The sequence below is a fragment of the Cucurbita pepo genome, chromosome 19 (assembly GCF_057944985.1).
Source record: "Cucurbita pepo subsp. pepo isolate OVF chromosome 19, ASM5794498v1, whole genome shotgun sequence".
Classification (NCBI taxonomy): domain Eukaryota; kingdom Viridiplantae; phylum Streptophyta; class Magnoliopsida; order Cucurbitales; family Cucurbitaceae; genus Cucurbita; species Cucurbita pepo.
The window spans coordinates 2,574,636-2,596,542 of NC_141816.1; the positions used below are offsets into that span (position 1 = coordinate 2,574,636).

The 21,907-nt window shown below is 37.7% G+C and overlaps 2 protein-coding genes and 1 non-coding gene across 4 annotated transcripts; 2 read left to right on the forward strand and 1 right to left on the reverse strand.

Annotated features, from left to right (window-relative positions):
* Positions 1 to 416: 416 nt before the first annotated feature.
* LOC111781533 (LIMR family protein At5g01460) lies at positions 417 to 9,572 on the forward strand. 2 transcript variants are annotated; one of them, XM_023662186.2, is made up of 15 exons: positions 417 to 1,043; positions 1,141 to 1,226; positions 1,664 to 1,779; positions 1,906 to 2,016; positions 2,371 to 2,469; positions 2,568 to 2,690; positions 2,950 to 3,012; positions 3,102 to 3,166; positions 3,773 to 3,882; positions 3,974 to 4,088; positions 4,214 to 4,279; positions 8,741 to 8,851; positions 8,951 to 9,017; positions 9,116 to 9,165; positions 9,253 to 9,572. In XM_023662186.2, exons 1-14 carry the CDS (start codon positions 694 to 696, stop codon positions 9,161 to 9,163), a joined length of 1,530 nt encoding a protein of 509 aa, XP_023517954.2. In that variant the 5' UTR covers positions 417 to 693; the 3' UTR covers positions 9,164 to 9,165; positions 9,253 to 9,572. The 2 variants fall into 2 exon arrangements, with proteins under 2 accessions (XP_023517954.2, XP_023517953.2); XM_023662185.2 differs by having other exon boundaries at positions 424 to 1,043; positions 9,116 to 9,572.
* An 885-nt stretch (positions 9,573 to 10,457) lies between these two features.
* On the forward strand, positions 10,458 to 14,272 carry LOC111781115 (S-adenosyl-L-methionine-dependent methyltransferases superfamily protein). The gene is made up of 7 exons (XM_023661555.2): positions 10,458 to 10,767; positions 10,877 to 10,938; positions 11,178 to 11,311; positions 11,784 to 11,929; positions 12,461 to 12,532; positions 13,792 to 13,890; positions 13,979 to 14,272. The coding sequence occupies exons 1-7, from the start codon at positions 10,707 to 10,709 to the stop codon at positions 14,134 to 14,136; spliced, it is 732 nt and encodes a 243-aa protein (XP_023517323.2). The 5' UTR covers positions 10,458 to 10,706; the 3' UTR covers positions 14,137 to 14,272.
* A 3,404-nt stretch (positions 14,273 to 17,676) lies between these two features.
* TRNAS-AGA (transfer RNA serine (anticodon AGA)) lies at positions 17,677 to 17,758 on the reverse strand. The gene has a single exon. It is a non-coding gene; the product is annotated as a tRNA-Ser (tRNA).
* Between the last annotated feature and the right edge of the window lie 4,149 nt (positions 17,759 to 21,907).

Consider the following 21,907-nt stretch of genomic DNA (forward strand, 5'->3'; position numbering starts at 1 on the left):
TTCAACCAACTCAAAACAATATAAGACAAATATAAATTTGCTAAATTATTCAAAATGCCATTAAAGCATAATTAAAAATTTTGAGTATTTTTTAACATAATTAAAAATTTAAATATATTTTTAGAGGTTATTATTAAAAATTTAAAAAGTTTAGAATATTTTTAAATTAAAGCATAAAGTTTAAAAATATTTATATTAATTTATCAAAAGAGAAAAAAAAAAAAAAAAAAAAAAGAAGCTCCGGGGATTGCCACGTCATCACAGGGCATGTTACTCAGCGCTTTCAGCATAAACCGTCCCAATTGCCCCCTTTCCCATTGCCATTCCCTTGTGAGAAAACAGAGGCTTTGACGGAACGTTTATTTCTGTCCGACCAAATACAACATTTTACCTTTCTACCCCTTACGCTCCTCGTTGTCAACTCTGTCTGATTCTAAATCCATCATTTTCCAAAGGAGAAAATCGTAATTTCACGCCTCCCAGCTCAACACTCGCTTCTCAACAAACAATGTCATCGGAATTTCGGAATCTAGCCCTATTTTCCTTTCCCCCTTTTCCCCCTTTCCCCGAGACGAGCCAGATCTGCGAAGCTCCATTTCAAATTTCGAAACACAACAGCACGCCCGATTCTTTCAGTTTTTCGATCTCTTCGATTCGATTTCTTACTGGTTTCGAATCGGGAGCTCGTTAACGATGGGCGATTTTAATCTCGCTCTTGTAATCGTCGCGATAGTCGTCTGTGTCATTATATTCATCTTCAATGTGTACCTTCTGGTTAATTACCAGCACCCTGATGATAAGAATCAGGCGTATTTTCCTAAAATTGTCGTCGTTTTCGGCCTCTCTGTTGCCTTGATTTCTATTTTGATGTTACCGGCTGACGTCGCTAATCGGCAGGCTTGCAAGCACGCTTTGTATAATGGCGCTTGTAACCTCACATTGCCGATGAAGGATCTGTGGCTCGCTGTCTATATCGTCGATGCTGTGCTCGTCTTCTTCATTATTCCTTTCGCCATGTTCTACTACGAAGGAGACCAGGACAAGTAATTGCTTAGAATTTGAGTCTTTTCTGAACATAATTATATCTTTTGTCTGGAGGCTTTATTGATTATTATTATTATTTGTGTTATCATTGTGAAGGGGCCTTGGCAAACGGATCAAAAGCGCCTTGATATGGGTTGTGGTAATGGCAATTGTCTGTGCTCTCCTGTTGGGAATTTTATACGGTCAGCTCTTATGCTCATTCTTGAGGATTTTTGCGTTTTTTTGGTCTTATATTTCGTTTTTAATTGGACAGAAGAAGTTGTGCCGACTCTACACTAAACTTCCTTTAGTTTTACGCTCATTTCTTGTTTGCTCTCAAGTTAATTGTACTTTAGGCTTCTTCCTCACATATCAACCAATGAAGTCTTGAAATATGATCATGCTTCGATTTTTTCTTTCCTTTATAATTACATTCTCATTTTACCTCAAGAATAGCCAAGTAATGAATTGACTGTTCCATGGTTCTCTTACTGTAGAATATAAATGTTCTTTCAATTGGTGAATGTGTGTATCTAAATTATAACAATTTCTTATATCTCTCTAAGACTCAGTTTTCGGTTGAAAATTTTCCATGTGCCCTTGTCTTTTAACTGCTAAACTTTGTTGGTATATTTATCAGGGCTTGTAGGAGAAGTTGACTTCACCGTTATGCATCTCTCCTCAAACACTGCTTCTTTTCCCAATCAGTGGCAGTTCTCTAGCAGCCAGCCATGCATTGGAAATGGTGCCCGGCAGGTTCTACTTCTGTTTGGAAATTTTAGGCCTCATATATGGTTCTATTTGGCTTCAGTCATCAGATCTTAATTATGGATTTGCATAATGTTAACATCTACACGACTCCTTTTGCTCATTGTGTTGTAGTGTTCAGCATTCACAACAAGTGCTTCATCGGAGAAAACATGGACAATGCGCACTACTTTTCCTGAATATGTTGTTGCTCTTGCCACTATTGTTGGATCCGTACTCTTCTCTGTAAGTTCATTAATGGAGATTGGAGGAAAACACTATATCTCCTTCATTTACGAAATAGTGAACCATTTGAATACATGTACTCTGCCCTTTCTCATATCGCCTATTAGTCTGTCTAGTAATTGGAATTCACGACGAATTATAATATTGAATTTACTGACAAATGTTTCATGTTTAATTTATGCATACTGCTCATCTTCCCATATAAATATCATTAGTGAATTATTTCCACAAAGTGAACTTCTTGGTGTTTATCAATTTATTGCTTTTTAACCTGCAAATAATATTTCGTGCTGTTAAATTTTACAATAATCAAACAATTTTTTTCTGATCTCTTTTTCTTTTCCTCTCCACTAGATATTTGGAGGTGTTGGCATTGCATGTCTGCCCTTGGGCCTCATTTTCTCATTTGTTAGGCGTCCAAAGGCTGTTATCACTCGTTCACAATATATCAAGGTACTTTTTAGTTTTTTATAATGCAAATTAGTTATTATTTTAATTTTGGGTTTGACTTGCTAATTTCTATCATATAAGTTATATTTTCTATTCTACAGGAAGCAACAGATCTAGGGAAAAAAGCAAGAGAAGTGAAGAAAGCTGCTGATGCACTTCACCAGGAAGAAAGAAGTGGTTCTAAGGGTAGAAAATGGCGAAAGAATGTGAAGGCAGTAGAGAAGGTATGTTTTACTATCGATACATTTTGGTGTTGATGCTCTTTTGGGTCCCCCCCCAATTCTATTTGAATTTTGTTTTGAATACTTGCATTCTTCACTGTTATCATATAAATACTGAAGAACTTCAGCTTTGGCTAGAAGTCCTGAGAGTATCATCTTTGTTAGATGAGAACTTCAATACATTATTGAAGCTTGATTTAAGATGTTCATCCATAATTCTTACTGTGTGCTTATTGGGACATCTACTTGTTTAATTTTGTAGGAGTTGCTTCAATTGGAAGAAGATGTAAAGCTTTTAGAAGAGATGTACCCACAAGGAGAAAAGGTGGACTGCTGGATATAATTTCTGTTATCTTTTCTATTGGACAATTGCTATAACTTTATTATCTCCTATATGAAAATATTAATATACAGGCCGAGACTGCATGGGCAATGACTGTTCTTGGCTACTTGGCAAAACTTGTGTTCGGAATTTTGGGGTAAGGAAGTTATGATCCCCCAAGATATTTATATTCAAGAATATTCTATTCTTTTCTTTCTTGTCAGCCTAGCAGCTGTTTCACATTCAAGTTTTATTTAAAAAATAGGTGCACAGCGGTTAATTGAAAAGTGGGAGAGGTGGCATCTTAGTTTAATGTGTGTGTGTGTGTCTATATATATGTTGCTAGATTAAGAGGTAGATAATATTGGAGGAGGGGGTTGCATTTCAGTTGCATTTTATATCTATTATAACCATCAACAACGGAAAGAGAATATTTAGTGGAAAACTTGATAAAACATTGTGTTGCTCTTCTAAGATCAGTTTCTTGTGGGTTTCTTAAAATCTTTTCTTTTCTTTTTTTTTTGTTTTTTTTTTTGTTGAGAATAGATGATGTCCATTTCACTTCCCTTTTTCTTTCTGTTTATCTGCACGAGGTAGTTGACCTAGTTGGCACATTTCTTATTTTTGTTTTTCATAGTTATGTTCCATCTCTTCTGGAAATAAGTTCCTTGAGAAAGTTTATACACTTGAGTGTATCTGTATTTTTTTCAGATTTGAGACATTCAGTCACATTGTTTAATTTACCCATTTTTCTATTCGTCAGGTTGATTGTTTCAGTGGCTTGGGTTGTACATATTGTTATATATCTACTAATTGATCCCCCGCTTTCTCCTTTCCTGAATGAAGTTTTTATCAAGCTGGATGATGTCTGGGGTACAGTTTTTCCTCTCACATTTTGCTTTCATGTTTTTTTTTTTCCTCTGTGATGAATGTGGGTATGATGATTATTTTCCTATGTCACCAGGTCTTCTTGGAACTGCAGCTTTTGCTTTCTTCTGCTTCTACCTTCTTCTTGCAGTAGTTGCTGGAGCCATGATGCTTGGCTTGAGACTAGTTTTTATCACAATTCATCCCATGAAGTACTTTCATTCTTCTTAGTGTTGATTTTTTTTTCCTTTTCTTTTATTTTGTTGTTTGTCCAGCTGTTGATTACTGGAAATTGATGTCGTGGTTTTGCTTCTCTTTTGTCTATGCTTGCATATAGGTGGGGAGCCACTCTGATGAACTCGTTCCTATTTAATGTGGGGCTTATCCTCCTCTGCTCTATCAGGTGGGGATCTTCAGGTTCTATTGCTTATTCTTACCCCATTTTAAATCTATTTTTATTTCTTATTATATCTACTTGCATTAAAATTCTTCTGTGGTAACCAATAGTAATAATTAATGGAGAAACAATGTAGGGTGATAAAATCTGGGATACATTTGTATGGATATGGATAGGAACGTATCATTAATGTAAAGGGCGTACAAAGTGGGATGGAGGAGGGAGATGAGGTCTCAAACCCCTCTCCTTAGTAAAGGTGCTACAAAACCTCGATGATTGAATTGAATAAAAAGGGAGAATGATTGCCGAATTCTCTGTTTGAAATACAGCACCCCTGGCCACACAAGTGCGTACGCAAAATTATAAAAAAAGGTGCTTTTTTTTTTTTCTTTTTTTTGAAGAGTGAGAAAACTTTAAACTCCCTTCATTCTATCATTAAGAATCCCATTACTCCTCCCTTCCGAATATTACGGTTCCGGTTATCTTCCAAGTGTCTACTTTTCTGGTGTTGGAATCCTTCTAGCCCTAGGAGGCCACTTGTTGTCCGTACAAATTGTAGGTGCGTAGTTTTTGAACCTTGCGGTGTCATGGCTTACACGCGATCATGACCAGTCTTAAGGGGGAACTCAAGCTCTGTATACTTTTTGCTCATTTTATGGATTCATCACACCTTAGACGAGGTTCTTTCTTCCTCAACCAAACATGAATTATGGAGAACTAAGCTGTGCATTCGGCCATATATATTGCCTATACGTGTATTTTTCTAAAATTGCAACTTTAGCTGACTTGCCTCTACTCTAAGCCATAGAACCTGAAGACACTGTCACTTTAATGGGCCGAGGTCCTTCAAATGCAATGTCATTTCTCATATCATCATCTAGGTTCTCAACAACACAGTCCACATGCTTCTACATTGATTTGAAACTTCATCGGAATGTGTTTGGACCCTTCATTCAGTCAACTTGGCCTTTAAATGCTCAACTAGAGCTTATCGGATGATTTGAGCACTTACCAAGACATTATAATGCTTAATGTGGCATAAAAGCTAAATATCATGCTAATTAAAAACTCTCGAGTATTGGGATGTCATCGACCTTCGCGGCTCGCTTGGACGTGCTTATCGAGAATCAACACATGGGTCAATTTTGTATTCAGAACCTCTCGAACATCCATCCATTTAAGCACTATTGAAGAGTAAGCCCTTCCATGTCCATGCCAAGTCATTTCTACATACTGTGTTGAAGCGCTCGACCCTATATTTCAACCTCCAACTTAAGTGACAAGCCACAACACACCTGTGCCACCCAACACTATTATAAAAAGTCCATTCTCAAAAGAAGACGTCCTAGACACTTGTCTTGCAACACTTGTCCATAATGATACATGCATGTGCCATGGGGTAGCTTAAGCTCTGAGACCTCTCAACTTAGACGGTTCGTCTGGTGTCTGATTAACACCAAGTTTTTCGAGCTTACATATTTCACTTATACAGACTTAGCTCCAGAGCGGCTTGTTGAATCTCATGACAGAACCTCAACTTTCGAGATTATGTCTTGTACCTCTTCTGTCTCATTAAGCTTGTTTCTGACACCCTTGACAACACTGTCACTTCTATTCTTGCTTACACCTTAGCTTGACAATCGAGCTCTCTACTTTTGTTGTGCTAGATGTATCGTCATTCTTATCCACATCATGACAGTTGTCTTTCTTGATCCTCACGTGGCCTGATAGGCATCACTCACTTGTTGCCTTCTATCTATCATCACTGGTGGGAGTGACAACCTACCTTCTTCTAGTATGGTTGTGACACTCTCCTCTACTAAAACTAGTCATCGTCCTCACTGACATAGTGGATTGCACTCTCTTCCACTTAATCTTGACATCCTTCTGACGTCAATTCCAACTTTTGGTTGGTTGCTAACTGACTCGTGATAAAATAATCTTGTTTTAGAACGAATATGATAAATGCTCAGTACCTACGAGTTCTCACCTTCGGACCTACCTATGCTCGTTCTTAGGACTTGGCCTTGAGACTCGCAACATATGCAAGACAAAGCTTTTGATGTCGTTTGGTCATAGCTTAACTTCGGATGCTTCTTGGTCAGCTTGGTGACACTTGCCCCAACGTAATCTTGACACTTCAATACACATTCTCGTAACAATGCACTCTTTAGGGTGAGACTCGCAAGCCTACCTTTGTATTGCCTCTTTATGACACCAGCCCATACACTTCAATACACTTCTCACTTGCTGGCACCCATTCAACCAACTCTCAACTTGGCCACTTGTAGCAAATGCTACAATGATGTTTTACTCTGGTCGTGCTACAACTTCTCTCTTCTTTATCTGTTACATCCTACCTAGTGCTTCTTCTTGAGGGAACGCTGGTCTCAACAACTTCTTATGAAGCAACTTACTTAGGCATGTAGAAGACTTATGCGTACTCCTTTCTCTCGCAGCATTTCCACATGCAAGCAAGCAACTAATTCACTTGAGTTACTTACCTCTGCTCTCTCTTCACCATGACATCCACTCTTAGGACTACTTTTTCTTTTATCAACAGGCTCTTAACTCGGCCACACCGTCCACCCACATGGACTTCGTCAATTCTCACTTGGCACTCGACTAGCATGTCACCTTGACCATTGGCTTCTATGTTTGCAATCATTATCATTATCCCTCTAGTGGTAATGACCTTTTGGAAGACATCTTAAATGTTACACCTTCTCATCATCTCTTTTCTAAAATGGATCTCCATGCCCTTGGAAAATGAGCTTGGTATCACCGTCGCACTTTTTAAACCATGCGACATAATGGGTTACACACGATCATGACTAGACTTAAGGGGGAACTCATGTCCCGTTATACTTTTCGGTCATCTTTGTGGCTTCATCAAATCTTAAACAGAGTTATTTCTTCTGACTGAAGATGACTTGTGGAACTAAGTTTTATTCGGCCATACACATCGCTCATGCGTATATTTTCCTTCAATTTACTCTAGCTGACTTACCTCTACTCTAGACGAAGTCCTAAGACTCAACCTTGCCTTTACTCTTGGTCAATGTCCTTCAAATGCAACGTCACATCTTATTTCATCATGTAGGTTCTCTACAATACGACCCACACATTTCTACATTGATCTAGAATTTCACTTGGATGCATTCGAACCCTTCATTGGGTATAAATGGCCTTAAAACGCCCCGTCATAGCTTTGCGAGTCATTGCATCATTTATCGAGACTTATTGAGGCATTATAATGCTTAAATGAGCATAAAGCCAACTATTGTGTTAACCGAGAACTCTCGAGTCCCATTGATGCTTCATGATATGATATCAAGTTTCATGATGTCATCGACCTTTACAGGTCGCTTAAGCATGCTTATCGAGAATCGACCCATGTGTTAGCTTTATTTTCAAGACCTCTAGAATATTCATCCCTCCATCGAGGCACTATTGAGGCATGAATCCTCCTGTATCCCTGCCAAGTCATTTTGATATACGATGCCATAGTTGACCCTATATCTCAACCTCTGACTCTAGGGAAGGGGCACATGTCGGCACCCTTGTGCCACCCTACATTGTTCTCAATAACCCATTTCCAAAGGAAGATACCCAAGACACTCGTCTTGGAACATTCATTCGCTCACACCATGACACACGTATAGTTCATGGGCTAGCTTTGAGGCCTAGGGGTGGTGGAGAGCCAACACCATGCCTCCCTATATAGTACATACTGAGACGTTTTTTATCTGGCAAGTGTAGACAGCAATAGTAACGATGAACAATAGTCAATGTGGAGCGCTATTTGGTGTTCGATTGACACCAAATTTGGCAAGCTTACATATTTCACTTATACGGAATTAACTCAGAGCTGCTTGTCGAATCTCATGATGGAACCTTGACTTTTGTATTATGGCTTGGACCCCAATGGATTCCATTAAGTTTGTCTCTGACACCCTTGATAACACTATTGCTTCTATTCTTGCTTACACCTTAGCTTGACAATCTTACCCATTCTTCTTGATGTATTAGATGATATATCGTCCTCCTCTGTCACATCATGACACTTGTCTTCCTCGGTCCTCATGTGGTACAATAGGTGACACTCATATGTCGTCTTCTATGTCATCACTTGTGAGAGTCACAACCTACCTTCTTCAAGTATGGTTATGATATGGTTATGACATAGCAGGAGTTCTAGTTTGTGAGTACATCACATAGGGAGGGGCTGCCTCTAATTGTTTTGTTAATATATTGAGCTCTTGGATGACTAAGCACGAGTACAATTGTTTGGTCTCTTTTGGGACACTGCTGGATGAATTTAAGATGTTCGGTAAAGTCTAAACTTAGGATTAAAAACATGTTTATTAAATGTTAAGCAGTTGTCATGTATGAAATTAGAAGGGAACTCCATACCTTAATCAATTTGCTTGGTTGATTATAGCATGCCTTTTCTCTATTTTATAGTGTGATTCAGTTTTGCTCCACGGCATTTGCATATTATGCACGAGCAACTGCGGCACAAGAAATCTTTGGACACACATTGCAGTCTCTTCGCGGTATCAAATATTTGTACAAGTGAGTGAGTTGAATTTTATGTACTGATTTTTCTGCTTCTGAATCTTTTCCATGTGTGTATTTTCATTCGGTTCGATAAACTTGGCTGTTGCATTGTAGGTATAATGTGTTTCAAATAGCATTCGTTGCGTTGGCGGGATTAACCTTCGTGTATTACGCTGCCTTCGTAAGCTTCCAAAACCAATGTCCTTGTTTGTGATTTAAACTCCCATTTTCCTGGTGTTCTAATTCCATGGTTTCTCCTTTTGTCTTGTAATCTTTAAGGGATGGAGAAGAAAGAAGCCCACTGGCAGATTCCAGCTTTCCTCGTAATCGTACGTGTTTCCTCGACAAATCGATAACTGACTAAGCCAACAAATTCTCTATTATTCGTCATCCTTTTTACATTAATTTATTTGAAGGTCGCGTTTGGCGCGGGGTCTTTCATTGTTGAATCTTTGTGAAGTTGGCTGAAAACAATCCAGAGTTGAGTGAGACATTGTGGGTGCTGCTGCTCTGCTTCTTGACTGTGTGTACTTTAAAAAGCCTCTTTTGTATGTATTGTTTCTTTGATTTGGGTTCTACGTTGGCTTAGGGCATGTAAAATTAACAAAATGGTTGGTTCTTTGAACGCTCTAAAACGGTCTTTAGGAAATACCTTTCTTTGTAATATAGCCAATTGAGGATGAAATAGTTGTTGTACCATTTCTTTAATTCATATTGATGCTTTTATTTTATTTTATTTTTCCTCCTGTTTAGATCAGTGCTAAGGTTTGGTTTGGTTTGGTTGCTTATTATGTGTCATTTTCTATGTTATTTATATGGCTAAATTATAAAAATACTATACTTTTTTATATTTAAGCCTTTTTTTTTTATATAAATTTTATACTCACAAATGAAATTTAATATGTATAAAACTTTATTACACATATTGTGAAACTAAGAACACACAAGTGGGATTAGGAGCTTTGAAGCTTATTCTTTTTCTATGTTCCATCGTCTATTTTTAACTACAAATTTATAGTTCAATAGATACCAACAATAAAATTGAAGTCTACTTTTCATATTGTAAGCCCATTTTTATAGCAAATTAAATAAAAATATCATAACTTTATATCTATCAAACTGATGAAGCAAAAGATCATTTTCTTCCATGTGAGTGAAATTTATGTTTAAGAATAAATAATCATATTATTGGCAATACATTATATCAAGTTTTGACAACGAGGAACAACACCAACCAAAGAAAAAAGAAAAGAGAAAGATCAAAAAAGAAACGTTTGATGCAAAACAAAAGAGTAAATGTTACACAATCGTGTTAGGAGTCCTAATATTTTGTGATCGTGACTATTTAGTATGGAGTCGAGTCGGTTTCTAGAATTTGAGTTAACAAACAAGTCGGATGCAAACACAACAAAGCAAGTCTCAAGTTGACCAATTGGTCGAGATTGAAGAATAGATGCTCTACCTACGAGAAGTTTCTATGGTCTTGGAATTTTAGAATCTCGCCGAATAAAATTGCCACTAAATTCTACAGAATCGACGCAGTGGTAGGTTTTCTTGATCGGATTCTCATCTAGGAATTATTCTTGATGGGCATGTCGTTTTAATTCCTCAATAGTCGTACTAGTACTCGGAGGCTCGAACTACATGTCGTTCGAGAACTGGAGAACAGTAGATTAGGTTTTCAATTTTCATCCAGGCAGATTCGTCCCGCTCTCGCTCGTAAATGGCAATCCAATTGAATTTGAGTCACGTTTGATGGTTGACGAAGCAGTAAATTCGAGTTCCATTGATTTCGCTTGCGCCGCTCAGCCATACATAGCTTCATTCTCTGCCTTCAATTCTGCATCTCTCTGCAAATTGCAAGAAGGAAATGGACATAGCTCTGTTTTCTCCGTCGTCGCTTTTCCCCGACGAGGACGAATCGTCTAATGGTACTTACTTCACTCCTATCTCCATCTCTACCTGCTGCTTGTCGATCGTGCTATGATTTTACTTCTTTAGGATGATGTATTTCGATCCTCTCCCTGTTTGTTTGCTCAGATGAGGGAACTTCAGCGACGCAGCAGAGCTATGAGGAAAGGAAGCATCAATTTCCTGGAATGGTATTGTTTCTCTTCTTCAAGTTCTTTCTTAAGAATGTCGTAATAGAGGTAGTTCAGATGCTTTGTTTTTTACTTCTGAACGAAGTTTCTTAGCATTAATTTTAAGCTGATGATTTACCTAAGATGGAGTTCTTTTGGTGCAAGTCGCAGTGCAAATTGTTATGCCACTGGCAGCTCGAGTTGTTTTGTTTATGTGGTTTTTTGTTTTCTCACACTGCGCCATTGGCATTGAACTGCAGGAATTGATTATTCGAGAGTTTTCATTTCATGAGCTGAATGCAAATTTGCTCTGGCCAGGAACATTTGCATTTGCAGAATGGTTGGTTCAAAACCCGTCTTGGATTCAAGGACGAAAATGCATTGAACTGGGAAGGTACAATTATTCAATCGCTTGAACAGTTAGCAAAGTTTTAAATTACAATGTTCATCCCTTAATTTCTATATGGATCAACTTTGGAATATCATATTTTAGTATGTCAGTTCTTACCAATGATAAATCTTTCATCAGCCCATTTTCATCTTGAAAACTGGCACTTGTTCAATTACATATTACTTCAAAAGCTTGGCCATATAGACATTTATAAATCAAGTAAATTAAAAGAAATGTCATGTCATGTCAAGTTTCCATTAAATGATTTACACGAAATTAACACTAAGGATTCAAATGATTTTTTTATGCAAAGTTAAAAGGAAAAGTAAAATGTTTGTAAGTTTGAGCGACCAAAATACTTAATTCTTTGATTGCACTTTAATCTTCTTCTATGCCTTAGTCTCTTTGTATGTACAGCCTTCTCGATCTCCTATATATGCACCACCGTCTATTAATTCTGCACCTGTTTTTGCAGTGGCACTGGTTCGTTGGCGATATTTCTACGAAAGTCATTTAATCTTGATATCACAACATCGGACTATGATGATCAAGAAATTGAAGACAACATCGCCTATAATTGCAGTGTGAATGGAATTGCACCGGCCCTTCCTCACATAAAGCGTGCGTGAGTTCTCTTTCTATTCTATAGATTAAAGGATTAGACTTTGTGATGCTATGATAATATGGATGCGGATCAATTGAATCTTTCATGAAACATTACTCTTCTGAAGTTCTTGAAAGAATATTTCACCATTTTGAAGTAGTAATCTTTCCCCTCTGATCAAATATAAATCGTAGCGACAATGATCCTCTAACCGGTTTTGATTTATTCCAGAATTTTGAAGATTTTTTTTGTTTTAAGTCCGAACAATTTTTATTAACATAAGAAGACTGAATTTGATGTGCTAATACCTTTGAACTCATCGTTCGGTTGGCTTTTAGAAGCGGTGAGCATGTCACCCCTCGGCTGGCTTTTACTTTGTTTCAGCAGCATTTTCTTCAGTATTTCAGGAGCAGCCAAGAAAATTAGTTTTATGTAATTGTCATTATCTGGGATTTTTCTTTAAAATCTTTTTTTTTTTTCGAAACTTGTCTTTATTCAGGGATCTAAGAATATTACATAGTTTTTACATTACTATTTTTCCTTTTCAGATACATGGGGAGAGAACTTTCCAATTAGGGATCCTGACTGGGATCTTGTCATTGCCAGCGATATTTTATTGTGTAAGCTCCTCGTCTTTAGTTGTCTATTTGAGATATTTTTACAGGATTTAATCAACTCAGTTTCGATTGGGAAAAAAACGTCGAGTGTTTAGGTAATAGAATACGCTATTTGGATACCAAAAACAAAATTTGAGAAAAGGGACTGCTGAAAGCACCAATGGATCCTGAGAACTTGAAACAATTCCTCCAAACTCTGAGTAAAGAGGAGCTGTGATTCAGATGCTGAAAACCTGGGTTTCCGTGCTGTGTTTGCCGAGAATAACCTCTACTGTCTCCACCTCAATAAGAGTTTGCACATAATTGAGAGCAAGATTGTTCATACTTTTAAAAAGAGGGGTCTAAGAATTATTAGATAATACATAGATATTAATTTGTAGGAATATATGTCTAAAGAGGCACAAAAAGAGGGGAATGAGAATTACTAGATAAAATACATCGTAAACACTGCTAAATAGGCTTTTCTCTTGGTATACCTTATCTAGTAAGGCACAAAACAAAAGTAAAAGTAGTGTCTTCTCTTTCCTTGCTAATGGGAATCTTTCCCCAAACCTAAGCCTTGTCAGGTCAAAATGGATAAAAAACAATTCTTGAACGAGGATTGAGTGTATGAGTTCAATTTCTTCTCGTCCTGGGGATCATCTTTCTGCTCAAGAGAAGAGCATGACTTCCGAAACTCTTAGTCAAGTGGGAGTGCCCAGCCTAATTTTTTTCATTGGGTCCGGATAGAAACCAAAGGTCTTGTCTCATGTCTATCATCCCTTTAATTTTTATCCCTTTTCTTTTTCTTGTTTTCCCGGCTTTTCTAGTTAGAACCGTCCAACGTTCTGTTTAAACTTTGTCTGCCTGCTGAATCTAGGTAAATTTTGAGTATGATTGAGTCCACATGGTAACATTTTGAAAGACAATCACAATGTTTCTAAAACCTGCATTGTTAAGGACCGTTGTGGAGACTGTTATTATAGAAAACTTACATTAGTAGTCCACTTGTTAAGCTTTGTGTTAACATTACTAAGCTTTCGATCACTTAGTAATTTTCTAAGCTTTCGAATCTACTGAATTCACCCAATGAGTTTGTAGATTTTTACATTTTTTATGGGACATTACCAGACGTGCTCGGAATCTGTTTTTTTCGATCCGGGTGAAAAGAATCATAGAATCATAAGTTATGCTACTGATGTCGCCATTAGTAAAGAGCAAACTTCAGATCCTGTTATTATCTCCTAACTTGACAAAGAATCCTTTCATTCCTCTCCTTTCAGATGTGAAACAGTATCAAAACTTGATAAAAACGGTATCGTATCTTCTCACGTCGTACAATTACAAGCGAAAGTGCAACGAAACGGCTTCTGAAAACGACGGTAATGCCAATATTGCAAGTTTTATGATTTTACATGGCATGGTAAGAACATTTCTGCAACTTTTTTGATGGTTTTTTTGTGCTTTCAGAGGGTGGTGAATACTTGGCGAAGCCACTGTTTGTAATGAGCTGGAGGCGCAGAATTGGAAAGGAGGATGAATTGCTGTTCTTCAGTGGCTGTGAAAATGCAGGTCTTGAAGTAAAACATTTGGGGTCCCGCGTCTATTGCATCAAATCTATCAAGTAAAATTTTCATCATTATGTTAGTAATTACATTTGTAATAGTTAAACATGTTGGTTAATATTAGGAAGTTACTGAGAAACTATGCTGTTTTCTTACTTAAATTATCTCTCTTAGCACTATTAAATTAGAAGTTTAGTAATTCAAATTTGTCGGCTTCTTATAAATTTGGTTCTTATGGTTTATAAGTTAGAATGTTGTGCATATAAAGTTATCATTGTAATATAATATATATTATATTTAAGATATTAATCAAAGAAATGGAGATGTAGGATATTGATTACTGTGTCTCCTGTATACTAAGCGAACGCTCTACCACTTGAGCTACATCCCCGGTAACAAAAAAAAACTAACTTTTAGTATTTTTACTTTGTGGATAAATTTAAAATATTATTAAACTATCAATATAATAATAACAAAAAAAATTGATCATAATATTGGAAAGATTAAAACTAATTCTACAATAAAATAAAATAAGCTAGTTCTATAGTTATTTGGACCCTAATAATTGAGCTAGGTTTACGATTATGGATTAGTTGGCAAACCCATAAACGTCCCTGTATAACTCACATGCATGAACAATAAATCAAGTTAGTTGGCAAACCCATAAAACTCACATGCATGAACAATAAATCAAGAGTCACAAGATTGACTAATTCTAATGTACCACTGTGGACCTAATAAATCAAGAGTCACAAGATCGACCCATTCTAGTGGACCTCTGCCACTTGTGATAGATTCACTAACAGGAAATTAACTAGCAAACTTCCTAGAAATCCCGACGGAGTACCATCAAAATAAAATAGTCAGTTCTATAGTTATTCCGACCCGTAACGGCAAGTTTATGGTTAGGAGTTAGTTGGCAAATCCCTAACCATTCGCAACCCTAACGGCAAGTTTATGGTTAGGAGTTAGTTGGCAAACCCCACCATAAAATAGTCAGTTCTATAGTTATTCCGACCCGTAACGGCAAGTTTATGGTTTGGAGTTAGTTGGCAAACCCCTAACCATTCGCAACCCTAACGGCAAGTTTATGGTTAGGAGTTAGTTGGCAAACCCCACCATTCGCAACATATGCAATAGAGACATATCATAATGATCTAAATATAGAAACCTAGTCATAAATTGGACCTAATAAATCAAGAGTCACAAGATCGACCAATTCTAATGTACCACTGTACCATTGTGGACCTCTGCCACTTGTGAAAGATTCACTAACAGGAAATTAACTAGCAAACTTCCTAGAAATCCCGACGAGTTTATGGTTAGGAGTTAGTTGGCAAACCCCACCATTCGCAACATATGCAACAGAGACATATCATAATGATCTAAATATAGAAACCTAGTCATAAATTGGACCTAATAAATCAAGAGTCACAAGATCGACCAATTCTAATGTACCACTGTACCATTGTGGACCTCTGCCACTTGTGAAAGATTCACTAACAGGAAATTAACTAGCAAACTTCCTAGAAATCCCGACGAGTACCATCAAAATAAAATAGTCAGTTCTATAGTTATTCGGACCCCTAACGGCAAGTTTATGGTTAGAAGTTAGTTGGCAAACCCCTAACCATTCGCAACCCTAACGGCAAGTTTATGGTCAGGAGTTAGTTGGCAAACCCCTAACCATTCGCAACATATGCAACAGAACATATCATAATGATCTAAACATAGAAACCTAGTCATAAATTTCAATCCATATACGCTTTTGAGTAAACATATATAATCACATTCAACATGTGTCATCTCAATTCATTCTATGCTCAAACATATGTAATTAGGTTCCCATAACATGCTTTATATCATACTACATGCATGCTCTTAATTTTAGTCGTATCATAACTCAACAGTTTATTCCTCGAAAACTGCGACTCATAATGTTCAACGTGCTTTTTCATACACTCATTTCATGCTCAAATTTCTATGACGTACTTCTCATATCATACTTTTATGCATACTCATAGTATAGTTAATTCCAAGGTTTTGAGGTACCACTTACCTAAAAAGTGTGACAATTTTTGTTTAAGTTTGCGTCCTTAGACAACTCCAAAATTTGCCAAACTCTTCATATAGTTCCTACAATGATAAAAATGATGGAAACCGGTGAAAACAGCGTCAAACTCGAAGTTAAAATGGAGAAATTATGCAAAAGGAGCAAAACCGGCCTAGTTGGACCGCCGTGGGCCGGACCTCCACTCGGGTTGGCCGTCCCCAGGTCACACACGCCTGGGTTGGGCCGCGCAAGGCGCCTTCGCGTTTGGGCTCTGAATTCGTTTACAACGCCCACTAACTCTTCTCAAATCTCGTAGATCTGCTCAAGATGAAGTCATAGATTATTATCTTCTACACATTTGAGAGTTCTTGAAAAGAAAAGCTTACGAAACCTTTACCCAAGGTGTGCTTTATGAGCATGGATATGAGCATGGATACATGGAACATATTATGAGTTCATAACGAGAGAGGTGGTGGGAAAGGTAATCGGTAAGCAGTGGCCTATATGCTCTATGATTTCAAATGGGCCTATAAAAGAGGGCTAAGTTTCTCTCTCTTCTCGAACCTCAGCACTCCTTAGCACTTCTTTCATAGGAGCAATCTCGAGAAACACGCGATCTCCCACCTCAAATTTGGGATTCTTTCTTCTGGCGCCGACGTAGCTCTTCTATCTGCTCTACACGGTCTAAATTCTTACTCCGATCTTCTACACGACATCGCTCGTCTTCTGTATCTACTCAAGCCCTAACTGTTGACTCCCCACCTCTTGCCAAAACACTAGGGATCAGACACTTCCTATTATACAAGGCTTCAAAAGGTGTCATTCCGATCATTGCTTCGTAGCTATTGTTATATGCAAATGCTACTAGATGCAAGTGTTCGACCCAGCTACCTGCAAAGTCCAAGGTACAAGCCCTTAACATATCCTCTAAAATTTGATTGAACTGATCTGTATATCCATCGGTTTGAGGGTGAAACACTATGCTGAACCTACAGTAAGAGTATCCCGTGCCCTCCTTCCAAAATTTTAATTTAACAACCTTTCTAAGAAAAAGCTTGCTTTCGAGTACTCTAAAGCAGAAGAAACTACGAATGTATATGATAGGATCCTAAATCAAATCGCACCCGAACATAATTAAGTTTGCAATCTTAACCCTACACTTTAATAAATATCACAATTTTAATCTTAGGATAAACTTTTAAATTTATAATAAAGGTATTTTGAATTTTTGTAAGAAAACTGAGTTTTAATTTTGTTAATGAATTTCAATAGATTTGTATATATATATATTTTGTAAGCATTAATCAGTGAATAAGTAAGTAAAAATTAAGTTATTTAGAGTAAAAATGAATACAAGTTATTCAGATAAAAGAAAATATTTGCTCATTATTATTTAAATTATAAACAAAAATGATAGAATAATCAAGAATAAGAAATACACAAAATAATAGAATACTCAAGGAGAAGAAACAAACAAAAAAAAAAAGAATAATCAGGAAGAAACAAAATAATAGAATAATCTAAAAGAAAACAAAATAAATAAAACACAGCGTGAGCGGCAGGATTCGAACCTGCGCGGGCAGAGCCCACATGATTTCTAGTCATGCCCGATAACCACTCCGGCACGCCCACATTTGTGTATAAGAGGCTATCATTTAGTATTTATACTATATTAGTAATGAAAGTTTAAAATAAATGTAATCTATATTTAAATAAAAAGTTTTAAGAATTGATACGTTTAGTATTTTACTTTACGGAAAAATTTAAAATATTATGAAGCTCTCAATATAATAATAATAATAACAAAGTTTATCATAGGAAAGAATAAAAAAAATATATTAATTGAATTGGGTCTAAATCTCTATTCCTCAATTTGCTCTATAAATAAACGTAAAATTAATAAAATCATAGATACCTTTTCCCACGTGTTAGTTTACTTGGCCTAAATAAAATCTCATTTTGTGTAGTCAAGTTCGATAATCGAGAGTAAAGCGCACATAATTTTTAGTCATGCTCGATAACCATTCTGGCACGTCCACGCATATGAACTTGTATAAACATTTACCATGATTTTTACGAAAATAAAAATTGCATTTGTATATTTAAAAACAAAGATAAAGACCCACAAATTTAGCATTGCTCAATAACAATACATCATGCACAATAATGAATATTTAATTCACTGTGAGCGCAGGTTCGCCGTCAAAACCCACATGATTTTTAGTCATGCCCGATAACCACTTCGACACACCCAAGCATATGAACTTGTATAAACATTGCTCCTCTGCTTAGGGACGGGTTTCTACGGCTCAAAGGTCCTGTTCAAGATACCCCTTAGCTATCACCTTAGGTTGAGGCACAAATCACACTACCCTGTCTGGTGCTGCCTGGTGTCATGGTCCTATAATTTTTACCGTGCGGCGTTGTGGTCTTGACACGCTCACGACTGGCCTTAAGGGAAATTAAGCCCCATATATATTTTTCGCCCCGACTTTGTGGCTTCGTCGGACCTTAGGCGAGGTTTGTCTTCGCCAATCGAACATCGCTTGTGCAGAATCCAAGCTTGTTCAACCACACACGCCGCCTGTGCATACATGTTCAATCGTCTGCGACACATCTGACTTGTCTCTACGCTAGGCCAAGTCATTCGGCTCGACCTTGCCTCTGCTCGGACCAAGGTCTCTCAATGCAACGTCGCTTCTCATCTTGTCATCTGATCCCCATCGACAGGGTACATTTGTCTTGACGCCACTCCGAGTCTTGGGATGCCGTCGGCCATCATAACTCGCTCGGTTATGCAATCAAGAATGGGCCCGCGTGTCTTTCATCTCATCGGAACTTTCCGAACATCCATCCATCTGGGTTCTATCGAGGCATTGGCCCTCTCGTGCCCATGCCGAGTCATTTATGGATACCGTACCGGATATCAGGTGTATGTAGCAACCTCCAACACGCGGGCTAGGGCACAATACCGGCACACCCGTGCCGTCCGGTACTGTCCTTCAAAAATCCATTTCAAAGGAAGTCGTCCGAGACATTCGTCTCGGCACGCTCACCCACATTGTGACACACGTATGTGCCACAGGGTAGCTCAGTTAGGTCACAGGGCCCAGGGGTGGTGGAGAGCTAACACCATGGTACCCCTATAGCACATTTTGAGTCGTTCCCAATCTTCGAGGCGTAGACATGATTTTGGTGAACGGTCATACGGTGTTGTACATTGTCCATCCGGTGTCCAATTGATACCAAACTTGGCGAGCATTCATATTTCATATGGACGAACTTAACTCCCGAACAGCATGCCCAAATTTCTTTCGAAACTCCGACTTTTGAGGTTAAGGCCCGGGGCCCTACCCAGCCCTTCAACAAGCCTATCTTTGCCCTTCATGTCTACTGTTGTCTCTGTCTTGCTTATGTCTCAACTTGTCTTCAATGCCCACTTCGCGTGGTGGTGTGTTAGATGATGCATCGTCCTCCTTGATCGCATCATGACACTCTTTTATATTGGCCCGCATGTGGTCGGATGAGCATCTCTTGAGGGACGTCGCTTTGCTTGTCATGAGGTGAGGGTCACAACCTACTCTCTTCATAGTATGGTTGTGACACCTGGCTCAACAATCTCGGTATCGAAGTATAGTCTCAACGACACAGTATTGGAGCAAAGAGGAAAGTGGAGGTTCTAGTGACACTATCCACACTGCTCAAGTCTGGCGGGCTATCTCGGGTTGTCTACAGTTGCTGTGGTGTCCTACTAGGTCTTTCTAGGGAGAATTTTGGTGGCTGAGACATGGATTCATTCATCTCTAGGACGCTCGCACAAGGTTTCTCAAACTATCGTGGTCTGGAATACTGGGGTCTAGGTCTGCTGGTCATTCTTTTGCGGGCCTGAATGCAAGGTATCCTAGAGGAATCTCGTTCTAGGTCTTTGTCTAGCCTACTTAGTCACAAAAACCCTAGTCTAGGCTCGTCGTTTCATCGTATTCTCAACAAAAAAGACAACACAAGCAAGCATCCACTTGAGTTAACATGTAGCAGTTCATGCAATACTAATATAAACTTGTTCAACGGGAAGCTAGCATCCATCTTCACTTGTAGCGTAGATTTCAAAATTCTCCCTTCCTCCTTTAACATGCATATGATATCACAATCTCATTCTAAAGTGAACTTCTAGTCAATCGATTCTATGTACTATTGATTTTATTATTTAATTATTTTTCATTGCTTATGTACTAATGTGCTAGTTTCGGCTAGCTAGGATTTATCAGTTTGATAGCATGCATGCTTGTTCCAAGCAGTTCCTACAAGTACTGCTCATGGGCATCCAAATGGTTACTTACATGATTGATGCGTGCCTTCCCGAACTCAAATTTCTTGCTGAACAAAGTTCCAAAAATTCTAAAATTTCTTTGATGGGTCCTAATTCACATAAAAGTAAGGTCAATACTAAAACTGGAGCGAAAAACTAACAAATGAAGGCCAAACGAAGAAAAAATGACATATCATGCGCAATGCATCAAATATCAACGAGCCAGGGGAAGGCTACGCGAGTCTTCCATTCACGCGTACCACGCACAGAAATCATGCGCAGTCGCGAGTCGTTGGGTCAGAGTGGTTGGGTCAAGGCGATTTGTTGGATGCAGTTCGGTTCGCGTGATTCGAGTTGCGTGTGGATAGCTGGTTCGAACTCAAGTCCTCCAATTTTTGTTTGAGTTTGTTTCATTCTCGAGATTTCTTATCGGAATGGACGAATCCACCACCCAAACTTTTCCTCCAGCACCGAAAGGAGTCTCGATTTGAAGTTACTTGCCTTGGACGATCTTCAACTACGAATTTGAGGTGGCTGACTTCCCTCTTTCAAATCCCTAACTTCTTCTCTTTTTTCCCTTTTCATCTTTCGTGTCTTCCTCTTTCTTGTTTTGTCCCATTATTCATACCGGTAGCGGCAAAATTATGTTGACCTTGACCGTTTTTTCTCACAACTATCCCGAACATGATTTCCTTCTTCATCGACTTGAGTCTCAGTCTCCTCGGCCTACAATAATATCTCATGACATGATCTTATTATATGCACGTATTTTGAATCTTAGAAAGGAAAACAAGGGTCATTAATACCTCCTAAGCTCGGGAGTTACAATAGAGGTTAACTCCCCATTTCTCAATTTAGGCAACGTGGGACAATTTCCCTTCCTTTTTTCCTTTCTAATTTTTTAGGTTACTACAAAATATGTATGATTAAGACACCTTATTTTATATACATAAAAAAATGTATTTAATATCGTAATAATTCGAGTAACGATATTTAAACACGGTCTCACACCAATTAACAAATACACATTAAAAATTTAATTCAATATGATTAATGAAAAACAAATTAGAGGAAATGAAACAAAGGGACATTATTGAGGGGTCGATTTGAAAGCCCAAAGAAACTTCCATGAAATTTCTTTATAATGTCCATTAGTGAGATCATGATAATGTGACACATTTGGACAAATATATCAAATCTTTATTTTTTCTATAATTTTTTTTATTTATTATTATTTTTTTTAGTAATATTCTTCAACTCATTCTTAATTAGTATAATGCAGGTGGATTTTCTATTTTTATTAGCTTTTCCCAAATAAAAAAAAAAAAAATCCGAACTCTTTTATTGAATATTTTCACTCATTTTAATTTATATTTATTTGTTTTAACTTTTAAATTTCATTAATATCTCTCTATATATTTCTATATGAAGATAGTTTACAGTGATAATTTGAAAATTAATGGTGTAGGTAGGTC